This window comes from Daktulosphaira vitifoliae, unplaced genomic scaffold (genome assembly GCF_025091365.1).
Source record: "Daktulosphaira vitifoliae isolate Bord-2020 unplaced genomic scaffold, ASM2509136v1 Scaffold_2, whole genome shotgun sequence".
In the NCBI taxonomy this organism is placed as follows: domain Eukaryota; kingdom Metazoa; phylum Arthropoda; class Insecta; order Hemiptera; family Phylloxeridae; genus Daktulosphaira; species Daktulosphaira vitifoliae.
In genome coordinates, this window is record NW_026099573.1 from 3,114,539 (window position 1) to 3,131,511 (window position 16,973).

General features: G+C 24.5%; 1 protein-coding gene across 3 annotated transcripts in view; it reads right to left on the minus strand.

The window, feature by feature from the left end:
- Nucleotides 1-3,766: 3,766 nt before the first annotated feature.
- The window catches only part of LOC126898774 (nipped-B-like protein B), a 22,203-nt gene continuing 8,996 nt past the window's right edge, over nt 3,767-16,973 (minus strand). For all 3 annotated transcript variants that reach the window (XM_050673096.1, XM_050673095.1, XM_050673097.1), the window contains exons 9-29: nt 16,122-16,292; nt 15,853-16,040; nt 15,432-15,643; nt 15,115-15,367; nt 14,837-15,040; nt 14,356-14,757; nt 14,072-14,285; nt 12,767-13,026; nt 11,911-12,708; nt 11,613-11,847; nt 11,393-11,553; nt 11,061-11,258; nt 10,703-10,769; nt 10,405-10,595; nt 9,935-10,246; nt 9,718-9,864; nt 9,433-9,641; nt 9,182-9,359; nt 6,768-6,962; nt 6,486-6,702; nt 3,767-4,021 (exon numbers count right to left, since the gene is read on the minus strand). In XM_050673096.1, the coding sequence (XP_050529053.1) occupies nt 6,490-6,702; nt 6,768-6,962; nt 9,182-9,359; nt 9,433-9,641; nt 9,718-9,864; nt 9,935-10,246; nt 10,405-10,595; nt 10,703-10,769; nt 11,061-11,258; nt 11,393-11,553; nt 11,613-11,847; nt 11,911-12,708; nt 12,767-13,026; nt 14,072-14,285; nt 14,356-14,757; nt 14,837-15,040; nt 15,115-15,367; nt 15,432-15,643; nt 15,853-16,040; nt 16,122-16,292 (4,808 nt within the window). In that variant the 3' untranslated portion in view covers nt 3,767-4,021; nt 6,486-6,489. The remainder of the gene's footprint in view (nt 4,022-6,485; nt 6,703-6,767; nt 6,963-9,181; nt 9,360-9,432; nt 9,642-9,717; nt 9,865-9,934; nt 10,247-10,404; nt 10,596-10,702; nt 10,770-11,060; nt 11,259-11,392; nt 11,554-11,612; nt 11,848-11,910; nt 12,709-12,766; nt 13,027-14,071; nt 14,286-14,355; nt 14,758-14,836; nt 15,041-15,114; nt 15,368-15,431; nt 15,644-15,852; nt 16,041-16,121; nt 16,293-16,973) is intronic.

Genomic DNA, 16,973 nt, shown 5'->3' on the forward strand with positions numbered 1-16,973 from the left:
TTTGTTTTAAATTTTTATAATATTAATTGTGATAATTGTCACAAATATAATTTGAAAATTTTGCAATAGTTAAAAAACTATTGCTATGGTGATATTAAAATTATGTGGATAGTGACGAATACCAATTCAGGTGTACTTTAAAATTGCTAAAAAAAAATAAAATTGATTATCAGATATTAATTAAAACCAGAAAAAAAATATCAAATTGTAATCGGAAGATTACACACCGACACTGAAGTGTGTGAAATTAAAAGAGCTCTAACAGATAAGACAAGATAACAGATAACTTGTCTTACAAGTTGTGTCACTAAAATCGAAATTAAGGAANGAAACAATGTTACCATTATCAACGCTAAACACATACTGATATATATAAATAAATATATATCATATATTAAATATATATATATAAATATAAAAAATATAAATATTTTCAAGGAATTTAAAATTGAAAAATTTGTATGTATTTTTCATTTTTAGTGGATTATCTCTAGTGATTAAACTGTTAAAAGTTAATAATTCTGCAGAAGAATAGCTATTTTTATTAAATTAACTTTAAAAGTTACTATTTTATATTATTTTAGACAATCAAAGATTATACATATAAATATTCTTAGGTGATAAAAAAGGCAAAATAGGTCTTATAAATTAATTTTATAGACTATAATATTTTTTTTATTATAATTAATCTAATAAAAACAGCATAGTGTGGACGTGGCATAGTTTGGACAAGTATAGATGATATCTGACAGTGATCAAAATCTGTAGATAATATTTAATTTTAAGAATTTCGTGGATTATTCCAAAAGCAAAATTAACTTCTACCTTCTTATTTATATCTTGACTACAAGTTTTATGATATATAAGTGTAATATATAATTAAATACTTAATAAATTTGTCCAACTTCGACGACCGGCAGTTTTAAGTACCAAAATAACATTGTTTTTTATACAAATATTATATATTTATTCAATTTCGTTGATCATTTGCACGTAGAAGATAAAACATCGAGACAAAATATTTTTTAGCTTATAGTACGTAATATGAGCTTTAATATTCATATATTTAAAAGACGCAGTATTTCCAAAACATTTTCAAAAGTTCTATTTTTTATACGAATGTTTAAATTTTGAACGCCCCTCGTATAAGATTTTTTTGGGTAATTGCTCAATTTAAAAAGAAAAAATATCGGATGAAAGGGGTATATATAAAGTATTTAGAAATAAAAAAACGTGTTGATCTATACAGTTTTCAAAAAGTTCTAGCAATTTAAAGTAAAAAAATATAAAATTGATTGTCTGATAGATAGTGTTTAATTCTAAGAAATTGGTGCATTATTACTAAAGCCACATCAATTCCTATTTCCTTTATTTTATTCTTATTAGTCGTTATTAGATTTAATCGTATAATTTCTGAATATTAAACAATATTAAATATAGCAATTAAATATAGTATGATAATATTTAATAATTAAATATTATAATTTTTATGGAGAAATAATAAAAAATGATAATTTTTTTTATTTGGTTACTTTTATAACAAACATGTATAAAAATTAAAGGGCTTGATGCAATAGTTTATAAAAAAAATTGTATTTTACTTATTAATAAATACATTGGTCTACAAGGAATTATCATAGGAATCAAAAATATTCTTTTCTAAATCAACTTTTCGCACCGTTTTCAAATCTGAAATTTTTGAAAAATCTGACTTTTTCTATCAATTCTAAGTTTTAACAGTAACATAATTTTAAAAAATATAAAATATAATATCAAGAATTTTTTCACAAAAATTGAATATTTTTGCATACGGTAGTCATTTTTACCATGAAGACAAATCCAGAGGTCAAATGTTTTATTCTTCAAATTAAAGTATATTACATTAGCTTTAATTTAAGGTATATATAAAAGTGTCCGGAACATTTTCAAAAGTCAAGTTGAAAAAGTAAATTTTTTGTGAAAAAGTTGTAATTTTAAATCTCCCCCTGTGGGCAGATAAAGGGTTAGATTTATAAAAAATATATGCCAAGTGATAGGTAAAGACATCAGGCATCTATATAAAAAAAAAAAATTTACTGATCCATACATTTTCCGAAAAGTTATAGCATTATTAAGTTAAAAATATAAAAAATTATTTTACAAAAATCGTAATTTTAGCTTCGATTTTTATTGATGTCTATTTTCACCACGAAGCCAAGTCTACAGATCAAAATTTTCCATAATAAAGTATATTACATTAGCTTTAATTTAAAATATATATAAAAGTGTCAGATCTTCCGGAACACATTCAAAAGTTAAGTTGAAGAAGTTAATTTTTTGTGAAAAAGTTGTCATTTTAAATCCCCTCTATGGCCAGTTAAAGGGTTGAATTTATGAAAAAAATAGGTAACCAAATGATAGGTAAAGACATTAAGCATCTATAAAAAAAAAATTATATTGATATGTTCATTTTTGAAGAAGTTATGGCAGTTTAGTAAAAAAAATTGAAAAAATTTCGAAAATTAGCGATTTTTAAATTTGTAATTTTTTTGGAGGGAAACCTCCATTTACGGGAACGAGGGAAATTTTTTCAATTTTTGAGAGTAATGTTTTCGACTAGATACGATTTGTGATCTTTTGGCGTATTGTTGAAAGAAATCCGTTCGGTGAGAGCTGAGAAAAAGTGAAAACAGACAAAAAAAAATAACACATCATAGTAAAATAATACCTTCTCAGTTTCGCATCGAAGCTAAAATATGCAAGAAATTCTTTCCCACTTGGGGTTCAAACTTCGTATCTAAAGCGTGAAAAACACAAGTATTACCGAATCGTGAACCGTACATCGCATTTGATCGGCAGATAAAAATGGTTATCTAAGCAATTTCAGTTATTTTTCTTGAAAAAAAAAAAATTAAATAAGTTTAACTTTATGTTGTATGTCAATGAGATTTATATAATATTCATTAAAATCAATGTACTTCTTTTCTAAGGTATATTAAAATAAATTAAAATACAATACCAAAAAGTTTAACACAAATATGCATATTTTTGAAAATGGTGGCCATATTCACCCTAAAAACGACTTAGACCTCGAATTTGTTTTCTTCAAGTATATTACATAATCTTTAATTTAAGATTAATTAAAAGTGTCAATATTTCCGGTACATTTTCAAAAATTTAGTTGAAAAAGTTAATTTTTCGGGGAAAACTTGCCATTTTGAAATTCTTTCTGCGGGCAGGTAAAGGGTTAAATTTTCAAAAAATGTACATCAAATTAAAAGGAAATATCTAAAGCATTTTTATGATAGTGATTTTAATTACTATCAGATATTATCTTTACTTGTTCTAACTATGCTGTGCTCCCAATGTGTTGGTTTTTTAAATTTATTTTAAAGACAACAATAGAATAGTCCATTCTCTTTGCCTTCAATTTTATCAAGTGTTATGAATATACAAAAATAGTCATAAAACTAAACTAAAATATATGTTTTTTATCATATATTATCATTTGGACGTAATTAAGGTAATGTTTAAAAATAAAATATTAAAATATAATTATTTATTTTCTTTAGGTGGTTAGTTACACTTTGTACAGTTACTTTATAAAACAATACATCTACATAAATAAACAATGAAGTAATAAAAATATTGCTGAAAAATATTTAAATTTAGAAATCATATTGTTTACATAAAAAAAATTAATTTACATACTTTAATAATAAATTATATGTATAGCTACTATAATGAATTTTATCATTATAAAAATAAATCATTTACATTATAAACATATAAATTGTTTAAACATTTACTTTAATGGAAAAAATTAGCATCATAGTAAATTTTTAAGTTTGATACATTTTAATTTATAATAGTACAATATTTTACCCATTTAAATTTATAGACATTATTATTATTTTTATTATCTTCCACACTAAAGTAAATGATCACAGTTGATTATTTCCCTTGTTACATGAGTATTTTGGCTTGTATGTTTGTAAAAATTCAATTTTGTTTTCTTTTTTCAGATGCATAAAATATATTGCTAGTTTAAAACATTTTTTTTAGTTAAAATATGAAATAAATATCAATTTAGTCATTTATTAGTTTTAAAAATAAATGGAATATATTATTTTTTCTTCTAATATATGATACTCTTCTTCTATGTTCAAACACGTTTTTAATGAATAACAATAAAATTTTTAATTTATACAGTGTTCAGTAAGTAAGGAAACAGACAATGAAATTGTCTGTTTTCATTGTTTGTTACAAATAATTAGAATAATAGAAACTAGTTTCCTTACTTACTGAACACTATATTTAATGTACAAAATTTTATCATTTAATTTATTGTATTTGTTTCAAATAGTAAATTAATAATTTTACTAAATATATCGCAGTGTTACTTAACTAAAATTGTAAATATTATATATATATAGAATGATTTTTTTTATCATAACTCACTTAAATACTTACAGGATAAAAATAAATAAAACATAATTTTTTTTTGGTTACATTTAGTTACACATTATTCTTGAATTTTTAACTATGTAATACTTTTTAAGTTCATCCCTTATGCCTTGTAAGGGGGTCAACTGTGTTTTTTTTTAAATAGGAAAACATATTTTGAATTAAAAAAAATGTTTATGTTTATAATTTAATAAATGGCACTTGAATTTTTAATATAACCATTCATTTATTAGATATAAAATTTTTTAGTTAATATACATGTATAATAAATGGGATTTCAAATACAGGTTGCTAATTGGTTTTTTATAACGTCAATATTCTCAGATACACAGCATTTATTATCAATGTTAATAAGGCACATTATTGTGAGTTTGTAAATACATCAACTGTCAATACAGAAAGGAGATCTATTGATAGTCATAATTTACAATAAACACATCAGTTGGTGTAATTATAAACTCACTATGTGCCTTACTACCATTGATAATAAATGCTGTGAATAGTGACGTCCTAAAACACCAATTAATAACCTGTATTTGAAATCCTTTGTATATCATACATGTATATTAACATATAATTTTAAATTTTTTAATTTTATATCTAATAAACAAATAAAGTTATATTAAAAATGCAAATGCCATTCACTATTAAATTCAAAATATGTGTTCCTATTAAAAAAAACAAAGTTGACATTCTTACAAGGCATAAGGATGAACTTAAAAAGTATTACATAGCTAATACTTCAACAATATGTAACAAAAAAATTGTTTAAATTATTTTTATCCTGCATTTGAGTGGGTTATGATAAAAAAGTTTCCCTATATATATAATCCATACTTTTTTTTAACCAATAAATTCATACTAATTAACATTAAGTTATTTATATAGTAAACCTGCATTATTAGTACACTATTAAAAACATTTGCTTTTATTAACAATTTCACCTACTAAATGATAATTTTTTTTATCGTATTTTTTTTTATTTTTTAACATATAGAATAATTATTATAATAATTATAATCATACCTGCCTAATACTTTATAATAAAAATATGGCATAAACCATCAATGAATCATGTGTTTTTAATAAAAATAAATTAATTAATGAATAAGGATGAGATTTGCTAACATTCAAGAAAAAAATCATCATATTTTATTTATTTCTCTAAATATTAGACTAATACAATTATGTTCAATTTAAGAAAAATACATAAAAAAAAAACAAGATAAATAATTCTTCAAAGAAAAAAAAAATTATATAAGTATCAAAAAAAATCTTTTTGAAAAAGTATACAAAAATTAATTAAAAAACATTTAAATTTTCATATTTTGATAATATTGATTAAAGGTTAAATTGGCTGACTAGTTTTTATTGTTGATCAAAAGAAACACCAAACTATACCAATATAATTTTTAATAATAGAATATATTATAGATACAGAATGTCCTACCAGGTTCTGACATTTTTTATTACTTTTAATCCAGTCAATATTTTACGTTACTTTGTTTTGTTTAAATAACTTTTACAATTTAGGATTAAGTTTAAAACATATTTTTTATTATTTGAATTCATGCTTTTAATGTAGTTCAAAATTGTAAAAATTATTAATTAAAAAAAAGGTAACACAAAATATTTGGTCAATAAAAATGTTATTAAAGATGTCAGAATATGACGGGACATACTATATATATAAGGTTTTATTTAATATATAGGCTTTAAATCTTGATAAAATCATAATTACAATGAAAAATTATAATCTTTTATACACCATATCACAACATTAGTAATAGTGGGAAAACAATTATTTCATAATTTTAAGAAAAATTAAAATTATCAGACCTCACATCATGTGCTCATTTTGAAATATAAATTGTTATCAAATTTATAACTCATATTAAGAATAGTCAATTGAGCACTAAATACAATATTAATTTTAATAGTTATTCATAAAAATATAAATAATTCATCTGCCAACAAATACTTTACAAAAAAAGAAAGACAAATCCTATTTACAAAATCAATAAATTACAACAAAGTACCTGTTTACACTAAGAAATCTGGATCACTATATGCATTGTCACTATCTTCAGAGCTTCCACCACCTTTAGCTTTCTTTCTTTTATGATGATGTTTTTTAGGGCGATCAGCTTTTTTTGATTTATGTGATTTATGATGGTGATGAGAATGTTTGGAAGATGGTGGTTTAGGTGGTATAATCGTTAACTTAGGAACCTTTGGTGTTGATTGCACATTATTCTATAAATAAATAAATAATAAATAAGGTAGTTATTATATTAAAAAATAGTTTATCAAAAATGTACTTGTTTATAGTATTCTGGAGATGTATTTGATAAACTAGATGAATCCATATGATTAGGAGTAGTTGGTGTTTGTGGAATAGAAGAGTTGATATTATTGCCAGGTGTAGAAGGAACAGCTTTTAGAGCTTTAGGTGTTCCTCCAGCATCATCAGTTCCTTCATCATCAGGATCAAGATTTATGATCAAATGTTTAAGCTAAAAATTGAATAATTATACATTTGTGGAAGTAAAGAATGTTATTTAAAAGTACTTAAAATTACTGTTAGGTAATCAGCAAAATTATTCATTTTTAAATTTTTTGTAAATAGTTAACTAGAAAGGATGTTGAAATGTTATAAACTTAGTAGGATATTTTTAATATTTTTACACACAATTTAACTAATTATATTACATTTTTATATATTTATACATAAGATAATTTAAATTAAAAAATAAATAAATATAAAAAATAATTAATTTGTAGTAAAATAATATTCAGATAAAATATTGTTTTCTCTTGCACAACTAATATAAAATATCAACATATTAGTAGGTTTAAATAATTACAAGTATAATATGTTTTACACATCTTGATTATATTATACAGAATGATTCTTTTGACACTAGCCACTTAATTTCTCTTAATATATAAAGTTTTTTGAAAATTTTTTTTTCAGTTTTTGTTATTTAAATATGTATTTCCATTTATCTGTATAAAATAATTTTTATGACATAGAAAATAGTGTATAAAATAGAAAATGATCTAATTAAGAAAATGATTGATCGATAACAACTTTTAAACCAGTACTTCAGAAGTTATTCTCATTTTCATACCTAGGTGGGAGGAAGAGTATGACTGGGAATAGACTATTGATAAAATAGCAACACCCATTCCTCACTTCAAGTAATAACTTGAAATTATTGATAATTTCTGAAATACTGATTCAAAAGTTATTATCAACCAGCCATTTTCTATTTCATAAGCTAGTTTATTATTTATGTGCCATTTTAAAATGTAATTGACACCCTAATAAGATATAAGAGATGAAAATAAAAATTATTTCATAACAGATAAATGAAAATATATATGTAAATAACAAAAACCTTATAATATTAAAAGAAATTGAAGTGCTAGGGTTAAAAAAATGACTTGTTTATCATAATCGTCTTCCTCTATAGCAATATTTGGAGTCAGCTATTGATTGGAAAAATTTTTTTCGGCTGTCAACCTTATTATTGATAAGAGAACTACCATTAAGGAAATATGTGTGTCACTATTAAAGTTATCTTATGGTCACCAATCCAGGAACTAACAGCAAATAACACAGCTGAACATCAGCGCTAAGGTGGCGACTGATCCACTGCATTACACTATGTCCCTTTGTGATGGGCGTATATGAGTGAGAGTACAATTTATATAATAATTATAATATAGTAAAAACTAAAATATTTTAAATTCATGTAAATAAGTTAATTTTTTATATTTATTTTTTTAGTGTGATAAATGATAAGAAAATGAATCACATGAACTTATTTTTAAACATTTAAGCAATTATGATATATCCCATATTAATTTACATTTATGTATAACATATTTCTTTTTAATTATTATATTTGTTTTGTTACCAATTGTATTCAATAATCAAACTATAATGCAATGAAAATAAAATTAATAGTTATTATTCAAGTGAAAACCTATTAAAGTAAAATAATGTACATGAATTTCATATTATTTAATATATTATTATGTTAAACAATTTACAATCCAGAGTAAAACCCAATCCCTAAATTATACTAATCTTACCTGATACTTGAATGACCTTAATAAATGTCAACCAGAACAGTTCTATATATATTATTATTTTCTATATTTTAAGTTAATCATTTTGAATTTATAATTTAATTGTAAAAAACTAAATTTTGTAATATTTTAATACAAGAAATATCCATTAAATCATCGCATAACTGTTATTGTGCTAATATCAAACATAGTATAATTTAACTTAATTATAAATTGAGTAATCTAAATTTTAACTATTTTTTAAAACATTCATTTTTATCTTAATAATCAATATTTTAAGGAATTCAGAAATATTCAATCATAATATTGATATTTTTGATAAACCCTATTATAATGGTTCATATTTTAAGTTAACCACTTAGTATCAATAATTTTAATATATTTAACTAAAATAATGCACATTTTACGTTTATTATTAAAAGGTTTTTTTTTTCAAAAAATTATTTATCTATTTTTTTATAGTAAAAAATTATTTTTATAGAAAATTAAACTAGAAGTACTACACACATATATATAATATCATAAAATAGATAGATATAATACATATTCTACTTTTATGTATTATACTGACCAACCCTATATATGATATAACAATAATTGAAATTATAAATGTAATTTCATTATAACAACATACTTCTAAGTAATGAGATATTAATTCTTGTTTAGCCTTGTAAATATCTGTTGCATTAATTTCTAATCCATTTTGAAGTTTTTGAATAGTTGCTTTAGGATTAAATTTTGCATTTGATTTTCTGCTCAGATTTTTATCATACATTTTACTAGATTCAGCTGGAGAATATTGGGTTATTTTTCTGTAAATTAAATTACTATTTATTTAACTATCCATAAGTACTAATATGTATAATATATATATAAATAACATACAAATCTGTTATTCCATACACTGTTTTGAGATATTGTTTGAGAACTAAAAGTAGAAGGCAACCTTGGGACTTTATTAACACTTCTTGTAAATTAGTTATATCATCAGGTACTCTTTCTAAAAGACTATTTTCATCTTCATCATCTTCGTCTTCTATAGCACCCTCAATTTTATTATGATGTGGTAGAGCATTAGGATTTGGAAGAAGGCCCTAATGATAATATGCACAATAGAAATAATTATACATTTAGTTTAAATAAGTTATTTTAAAAGTTTAGACTACAAACTTCTCTAAAATTTTGAAGCAAATTTGTTCCATATACTGATATCATTGTATTGATATGGTGTATTATAAATAATGGTTCATCTTGGGATTGAAATGGAAAATATGCTAAGTTGTCAGCTAAATATAACATTTGGGCCAAATTTGTTTTCTAAAATTAGTATAATAAACATTTATTATTTGTTAATAAATTATAAAAAATATGTCCTAATAATCTTTACTCCTTGATCCTCAAATTGTTTCAAAATTGACAGTACTAAAGCTCTTCTTTGTTGTTTTGTTCTAAGTATTGAATATAGGCATCCATTTAAGGCACTAGGAATAGTATCATTTTCTTTCAGACGATAACCACGAACCATTGCACCATTAGGTTGTACAATACTTTGAAGTTGAAAAGATAACTTTATACCATTTTGAGCACCCATATGGATAAATCCAGGATATTTCTTTTCAATTTCTTGTAAATGTTTGTCTGCTCGGCTACTAACTAATTTTTCTGTATCAGTACTCATACATATTAAGTAAGGTACAATCTATAATAAAAAATTAAAGAAAAAATATAAACATATTTTTTTATTATAACAAAAGGCTTGACTACTGAGATCATTAGTATATATATATATTTTTTCTTAATCAAAATATTTCCAAATTTAAAAAATAAATATACAATATATAACTACATAATTTTTACCTGGACAGGATGTACCAGTCCTTGTGCTAAAATAAGTTGAATTACTTTAAGGACTGCTTGGCGAACTTGTACACTAGTGTGTAAAAAAGAATTTAATATTCCTTTAAGATACAACTGAATTACTGTACTAGCCATTCCAGATGATACATCTCCCATTTCTTTAAGATTTTCTTTTTTCGACATTTTCGACCCTTTAGGATAAATTATTCCATAGTAAGAGTAAATTTAATAAATAGTTGAGACTTTAAAAAATATAAATAAATAAATAACAATTATAAAAATAAACATTAATTCTTACATTCCAAATCTTGTTTAATCATACGTTTTTCTTCTTCTTCTAGGTACACTTCAATGTTATTTAAAATCTAGTAATTATAAATTCAAATTAAGTTATTTTAGTCATTTGTTACATATAACTTCTATATGTATATACATGTGGGAAATAAGTAATTTATACAGATAAGTATTAAAAACACATTCTATTATACGAGGTTACAAGAGGACTTAATACACCTGACCAATCCAGTTAAAAACAAAAAAAAATGTTTAAAATTAAATTTGGGAACAATTTTTAAAAATTACTCTTTTTTTTTTTTATAAAGCAAAATAATTTAATAAAAGCAATTTTAAAATGTAAATAATTTTATGACATTTACTTGGCTTTTCATAGTATTCGAAGCATGATCATTGGAGAGTATATTTAAATAAACATTCATCAAATCTTGAGATAACATAAAATCATAATGTCTTATGCAAATAGAGCCAATTGCTTTCAAAGCAAATAATTTTGTATCTTCTTCATTTACATGCATAAAATATGACATCATATCATAAATAATGTTTCTTATATTTTCCTATTAAATGATAAATACTATAAATGTTATATATATTAAATAGAAAAAAATAATTTTGAAGGAAAGTATTTAAAAATAATATTCAATTCTATTCTATTTTATGTTTTAAAATAAAATTTTATTATGTAATTTACCGGATAAGTATCACCATAAACCTCTTTGTCAGAAAAATCAAAAAATCTCAACATTAAACCAACAATGTATATTGACCGCCGAAAAATTGGTCGCAGAGGAATCAATGTTTGAGGATTTGTACATTGATCTTGATGTAGCTTTTGGAAATTTCCTAAATATTCTATAAAAACAAATTGAATCATCATTTTGCTTCTAAAAATAAATAATAAAAAATCTTACTATAATATATTCCAAAACAATCTCTAATTAGTTTAAAGTTTCTAGTAACATTGTTCACGACAGATCCTAAACAAGATATACAACTCAAAATTACTGTTTGATCATGTTTCATTATAAGTTTAACTGCATCTTCTTCAAGTTGTGAGAGAAAAATTTCACTAGGGTGCTCTATTAGAGGAACTACTAATTCTAATGTTCGAGCAACACAACTAATTATTTGGTAGTCACCTTGAGTCTATACAACATTGTCATAATTTTAGCTATTTATATAAAAAAAATTATTTACTAAGATTTTTACCTGACACTTTAAACTTAAATATGGTTGTAGAGTAAGAGAATGATTTGCTAAAAGTTGAGGGCGAATTTTTGCAAACAAATATAATGTAGTTAAACAGGCTACAAGTTGCTGTGATGTTCCACCACCTCCACCATCTAACGTAACAACATTTTCTACTAAACAATCAACTATTTGCTTACATGCTGTAATCAATACTTTTGGTGGTTCAGTAGCAACTTTTGCTGAGTCATCTTTATCTTCTTTAGGTTTAAATAAACTTAACAATAACTGTTCAAACCATTCCAAGCCTAAGTCTTTTGAAGCCACTACAACATCAGTTATGTTCAATACTTTTCGTAATAGTGATTTTGTATCAAGTGTTGGTTTTTCTCGTACTGGAGTAAACCACATGTTTTGAAACACTTCCATAACTAATTTTTTGATTCCATCTTCATCATTTACACGTCTTATCATTTTAACGCAAATCTCAGGAATTTTGGGATAGTCTGGACATTCAGTACATATATCTTTCATTATTTTAATAACTCGTTTTCTTACGCTGACACCAGTGTCTAAAATTCTTTCTGATAATTTATCATAATACTTATCAATAAGTTCTGGACGACTAAGAACAAATTTTCCAACTAAATCAACAGCTGCTTCCCTAACAGAAGTTGAATGATCTAGGAAAGAGTGACTTACACCTAAGTGCATTTCTTTTAACCCTAAAACACCTGGATCAACTTCAACAATCATTGTCAAACATTTCATTGCTTTTGTTCGAATATTCACTGAAGTTTCAGTCAAAACTTTGATGATCTATAATAAAGTAATTATATAGCTGTTTATATTGAAAAAATACAGAAAAATAACTTACATGCTTAAGGTATGTATCAAAACTTTGAGAAAATGGTCTTTTAGATGCTAAATATCTAGCTACTAACTCAGCACTATCATAATCTATATAGGTTTGCATTACTTGAGTTGATTCATCATTATATGGATTGATTTTGGTAAGTAAATACTCTTTTCTTATTTCACAAATTTTAATATTCTCAGCTGTTTTATGTTCATCTTTTTGTGTATCAATTTCGTCAGCTGAATCACTACTTTCACCCTCATCTTCATCATCTGACCCTAAATTTTTAACATTTTATAATTTAAAACTATTTTAAGAAATCATACAGTGTGTACTTATAATAACAGAATCTCTGGAAATGAATAATTGTATCCATTAATAAATATAGTTTAAAAAACTAAAAAAACACGCTTTTAAAGCACATCGAACTATAAAGTTAAAAATAATTTTTAAAATAAGCTTAAAATAATTATGAATAAAAAATACTAGTATTATTGTGATAAAAGCGTCGGGCACTCAATATACGAAAAATATGGTACAAAGCACCCACGCTTTTATTACAATAATACTAGTATTTTTTATTCATAATTATTTTAAAAATTATTTTTAACTTTTTAGTTTCGTGTTATGATAGTAGTTACTATCAATATCATGGTTGTTACGGGTAACGGGAAATCAGGGTTCGATTCCGGGGAGGGAGTCTGAGAAACGGCTACCACATCCAAGGAAAGCAGCAGGCGCGTAAATTACTCACTCCCGGAACGTGGAGGTAGTGACGAAAAATGACGATACGGAAATCATCCCTCGTAATCGGAATGAATACTTTATATCTCTTAATTAGAATAAATCGTGTTAATATATTAATTTTAATAGTAATTAGAATATATATATATATATATATATACACAAATAATGCGACTTAACTACGTAAATGTATCATGCACTAGGTATAGCTGTGTTTTATGGCCGGGTGGGTCGGACTAACGTTATACCTGAGGTATAAACGGTGGTAGGAATATATAAATATATATACGTAAGGCGCATTAGACGCGGGCGGTATTGGTCAGTCAAAATAAAAATTTGTTTATATATATATAATATTGATGACAAGCACGTGTGTACGGGTACGATAACTAAAAATAAATTTTTATAGGAATAGTGTGCTGTCGTGTGGAGAGCGAGGCGTGGGGAGGGGTGAATGCGTTATGACAGTCTAGTCTAGACGACGGAATATGTGATAACGCGTGGCGTTTGGAGAGTTACAAACATACATACAGGTGAAACTAATATAAGCGTGTTAAAAATAAATAAAATTATAATCACCATATTTTTTACGTGAACTTTTCTTTTTTCTTTTAGATGTGTTAGATGACAGTTTAACAGCATCTATATTATCTTGATACCATTGAGCTAAATAGAAATGCCTAGCATGTCTTAAAGCTGGTTCAGATAAACTCCTTATAGCCAAATAATCTAAAAGCACTCTTTGTAAAAACTGTGTTCTTTCTTCGTCATCTTTAACTTCCTGAGGTTCTTCCTATAAATAAAACAGTAAATATTTATTCTATTATTGAAAAGTTGAAAAAATATATTAAGTATTTACATACTGTCAAATTGCCATCTTCATCTTTAAGCTCTTCTGCCCTTATGTCCATTATTATACTATCAATAGTTTTTAATCTAAGGTGTGAAGTAACTGAATCTTTCCTAAGTCTTGCAGCTACTACTCCCAAATAATCAAGTGATGCAACTCTTAAGGACATGTCTAAGTTTTTATTGACAAAGTTAGCCACAAGCAATCTTCCAAGTACACTTAATAAAAGTTCAGATGCTGGCCATTCAGGTTTATTTACAGTTGTTAACAAATCTTGAATAAAATTTTCAAATATTGGACGATAATCAATTTCTTCACTTTTACTACTACATTTAGACAAAAAAACATGCAAAAAACTTGATGCTGTAGTTCGAGCAGTTTTAAATTTATTAATTATTAATGTGTCAGGATCATGCTACATAAAAAAAAAAAAAGTCTAATTATTTGAATTAAACACTTACGAGAATATTATTTGTTCACAAAAAAAAACTTACGTTTGATTGTTTTTCATTTAAATTAGGAGGTAATATAACAATACACTGAATTAATTGCAGAACAAGTGCTGATAACATTTGAATATATTCTTCTGAACTAATTCTATACGATTTTAAGCTTCTTTTAGAACTTGGTAAACGAGCCATAGATGCGAGGATATCATCTAAAAGTAATTTTCTATGCTTGTCATACTTTGTAAAAATCTATGAAAATAAAATAATATAATGGTATTTAAATTAATAACAATATAATATTTAAAGTGAAAATTTTAAACTACCGTCGTAACAAGTTTTAAAGCAGATAGTTGAAGTTCACTAATTTCTTCAACAAAAAATGGAGAAACTGCCATTGAAGAAGTATGAAGTACAGCTGTATCAGTCAGAGTTTGTATTTGTAAAAGTTCAGCTAAGAGTGAAACTACTTCTGCCAATTTAGAATATAATGATAGCACATTTTTGTCTCGCACTTCTTTTGGATGAGCCCTTTTTTTACGAGCACTTCCAGTATAGTTATCATTACTCTTCTGAATTCTATTTAAACATAAATTGGTTTGAAGTATATTCGATGTATGTTCAATTAATTAAATTAATTTACCTATAAACAGGATCAAAAGCAGGGTAAATTGTATTATGCAATTGATATTTCGTAAACATAACAACTCTATCAATAACATCTTCTAAATACACTTTTTTCTGCATTTTTGGAGAAGTTAAAACATAAAGAGTAGTAAGAGATGCGTCTACTGCTCGCATAACTCTTTCCATTGCTAATTCCATCCATAATTTTCTTTCACATTCATCATCTTCCTATTTAAATTAATAATATGAATATTATAATATTAACGAACTAGTGGCATACATAGGTGAAGTATGCAAATAAAAATTATTTGACCACTTCTCCAAAACGAAAAAAAAAAAAATGATCTTCAGTAATTTATTATTTTTGTATTATGTGGGATCATTCCATTTTTTAATAATGACCCTGTATTTTTAATATAAATTTTCTTTTTACTAACTGGGTCTGCAATTGGTGAAACTTTGGCACCATCTCTTATGTTTTTTTCTAATATACTTAACAGACGTATTATTTTACTAGATGGGATAGATTCCATAGCCCCTAAAGTTTTTAATTTAGCAGATTCACTGCAGAGCTCTTGCAATACATATTTTGGAATCAATGCTTCTGGTGGGACATCGTCTTCTCCTGTTAATATTTTTTCAATATTTTATTGACATATTATACTAATTCATAATTATTTAGATAAATTATTATCAATAAAATTACCCATGTCAAGTGTATTATCAGTTTCTTCAGTGCTTTCAAAAACTTTTTCCATGCATTTGTTAAACTTCTGATATGTATTGGTTTCCATCAACTCTTCTACTGATAGCTTTTCGACAACAGGTACAAGTTTTCTTTCAATTTTACGAATTTTCGGTTTAACATTGTATTCATCTAACAATACAGAAATCATATTAAATAATGAAAATTTGATTAATATTACTTTATTAGGACTACCACTAAGATTTTTTTTTTATAATATAATAAAAAACTATTCAATTATACACGGTTAGTGGTGTAATAGGAGAAAAAAATTATAATTGTGGCTAAATAATTAATAATAAATAAATTAAACATTAACAGATATAGAAGTATCTATTCATTGATGATGATAAAACATTTTTGAATATGTGTATCTACTGATTTTTGTGGTATTGGATTAATTTTATATATTTTTAGAAAAAAATTAGCCAAGGAATTCATAGTTAAAATATCTCATTATATCTACCTTATACTTCAACAGTCTTTTTTTAAATACACATAATATAAATATAAGTAGCAACATATCAGAAAAATAAAGTAAGTTTTAAAATTAATAATATTTAGATAAAATTAGACATATCATTAGAGATAGCCCAGTGCTAGGTAAATTACTTTTCTTTTTGGTAATTAAATTAATGACTTATAAGATTAGAAATTAAATTACTTAAAATTTACTCAATCTTATAAATAATGAAGTTACATTACATTTATGATAAAAAAGTAACTCGATTACAATGAAATTTACTTTTAGCTTCGATGCGAAGCTGAGAAGGTATTGGTTTTACTAAGATGTGTTTTTTTTTTTTTTTTTTT